Here is a 2,093-nt window from a genome sequence, read left to right on the forward strand (position 1 = left end):
AAAACAGACAGCGCAGGCAGTGCCTGCGGTTGTAAAGACACCCCGCCTTCACTCCGCTTGCCCCAGCCGCCCGACTGAAGGCTGCCAGAACTCCACGGAGGCGCCCGCCCCACATCCCATGTCCCGCATTCCACCCAGCATCCCGCACCCCACCGCCTCCCACCCAGTATCCTGCACCCCACCATGTTCTGCCTAGCATCCAGTGCCCCACCCAGCATCCCATGTCCTGCCCAGCATCCTGCGCCTCTCTCAGCATCCTGCGCCCCACCGCGTCCTGCCCAGCATCGTGCGCCCCACCGCCTCCCGCCCCGTCCCAGCCCTGCCGGGGGCGGGTACCTGAGTAGAAGGCGGCGCTGAAGGCGTAGATGCACATCCCCCAGCAGCCCATGGTGACGCCGCTGTTGTATTTCTGATATTCCTCCGACGTGTGCGGGGCTTTGGGGTCTCCCTGAAACACCACCTCGCCCATGAAGTCCGTGTAGAAGAGCAGCATCCCCTCAAACGAGAGCCAGCCTGGGAGAGGAAAGTGCCGTGACCCTGGCGGCCCCTCTGGTCACCCGCAGCCAGTTTGCCCGACTCTCAAAGTGACACGTGATCTTCGGAGAGTCAGAACTTGAAGAAGGACTCGCCTGCAGCCTTCCCACCCAGAGGCCACTTACCCCGTCGACTCCGCAGGCCCCCTACCAGTCTTTCTAAGAGCAAATACATATCCTCGTGAACAGAGGCTTCAGTGAGGGAAGGTTGTGTGTCTTGTTTTTTCTCTGAGCGTTACTGACATGAGGAACACCGACTCCCCCCCACCCCCACCCCCGCCGCCTCTTTCTTAGAGAGGAGCACGCCAGTGAGGCCCCGGCCACCAGTCGAGGTGGGTGACAGTTAATTAAGAGAAATAAATTAGGAAGTGCGAATGTTGATACAGATCCGATCTGCTTTGTCACCGATTCATCTGCAGTGCCCTTCCTCTGAACTCTGTGACAACTTCCTCTTTGGTGGAGAGAGGGGGTGGTATGTATTGGCTCTCTCGAAACCCCAAAATGATGCACAACTTCCTATTCCATTCCATGTTCTGAAACAGCCCGTTTCTGAGGCAGCAGAACCATTCACGGCGTGGACGTGCCGTGCGTACTTGGCCCTCCTCCCAGGGCGGGACCTGTGCGCCGTCCCCTGTCCCCCTTTTCGGCTATGATACATCATGCTGTGACAAATACCTCACACGTATATTCTCCATAAAACCTCTGATTGTGTCCTTGCAAAGACACCAAGCAGAGACCCCTGGAGTAAAGGTTATGGGCACTTTTAAGACACCTGCCCGTTGGCCAATTGCCTCTTAGAAAGCCATTCTGATCTACGCCCCACGATGCTGGAGAGCCCTGGACTATCTCAGACTCTTAGTCGTTCCCAGATGTCCAACAACCCAATGGCGAAGAGAAACTGCGTGGTGTGAAATGCCAAGTCGAGCTCTTCCATGGCAATGTGAGTGCCAGGCCTTGGAAACCTCCGGCCAGCGTGGGACACATGCAGGCACATGCAGATGTCTGTGTGCGTCTACATCTCAGCTCTGCGTGGGGCCGAGGTTCCAGACACCAGTCCCACCAGTGGGAAAGTGACGCTGTCACTTCATTATGAGCTGTCCGAACAGCCTTTGGGAACAGGGCTTTGGGTTCTGGAGACCCGGGTGTCTGGCCTCTCGTCCGAACACCTGGTTTTGTCCAGGGCTGCCTCACATGACCTGTCTTTGGGGACACCTGGAACCTCCTGGGGGGTAAGGCTCTGGGGCATCCAGGGAGGCTGACGGTGGGGCCAGGAAGCCCTGTCCCCGCCATGTGGCATTACTCAGGCTGGGACAGGGACACATGGGAGGCTTTGCCAAGAGCTCACCCAGGAAGTGGTTGACACAGAGATTGCGCAGCATCTTGGGCATGTGGCAGATGGTGGCACAGAGGTGCCTCATGGACAGAGGCTGCCCCGGCGGCTCGCTGGAGCCCGTCAGCTCGCTCTCATACTTCATGCCGTTCAGCAAGATATTTGCCACCTGTAACGGAAGTCCCCAGAAGCCCCTGGTCAGAGCACCGGACTCCGGCTGGCCCATGGCA

The 2,093-nt window shown here is 58.5% G+C and overlaps 1 protein-coding gene across 2 annotated transcripts in view; it reads right to left on the minus strand.

The window, feature by feature from the left end:
* LOC105310695 (proton-associated sugar transporter A-like) overlaps positions 1–2,038 on the minus strand; it is a 2,348-nt gene extending 310 nt beyond the window's left edge. Inside the window, exons 1-2 of one of the 2 annotated variants that reach the window (XM_011386826.2) lie at positions 1,879–2,038; positions 258–513 (exon numbers count right to left, since the gene is read on the minus strand). In XM_011386826.2, the coding sequence (XP_011385128.2) occupies positions 258–513; positions 1,879–2,008 (386 nt within the window). In that variant the 5' untranslated portion in view covers positions 2,009–2,038. Of the gene's footprint in view, positions 1–257; positions 514–659; positions 1,368–1,878 lie in introns of those variants that run through there. The other variant, XM_023526821.1, reaches the window with a different exon arrangement.
* Positions 2,039–2,093: the final 55 nt, after the last annotated feature.

This window comes from Pteropus vampyrus, unplaced genomic scaffold (genome assembly GCF_000151845.1).
Source record: "Pteropus vampyrus isolate Shadow unplaced genomic scaffold, Pvam_2.0 Scaffold9474, whole genome shotgun sequence".
In the NCBI taxonomy this organism is placed as follows: domain Eukaryota; kingdom Metazoa; phylum Chordata; class Mammalia; order Chiroptera; family Pteropodidae; genus Pteropus; species Pteropus vampyrus.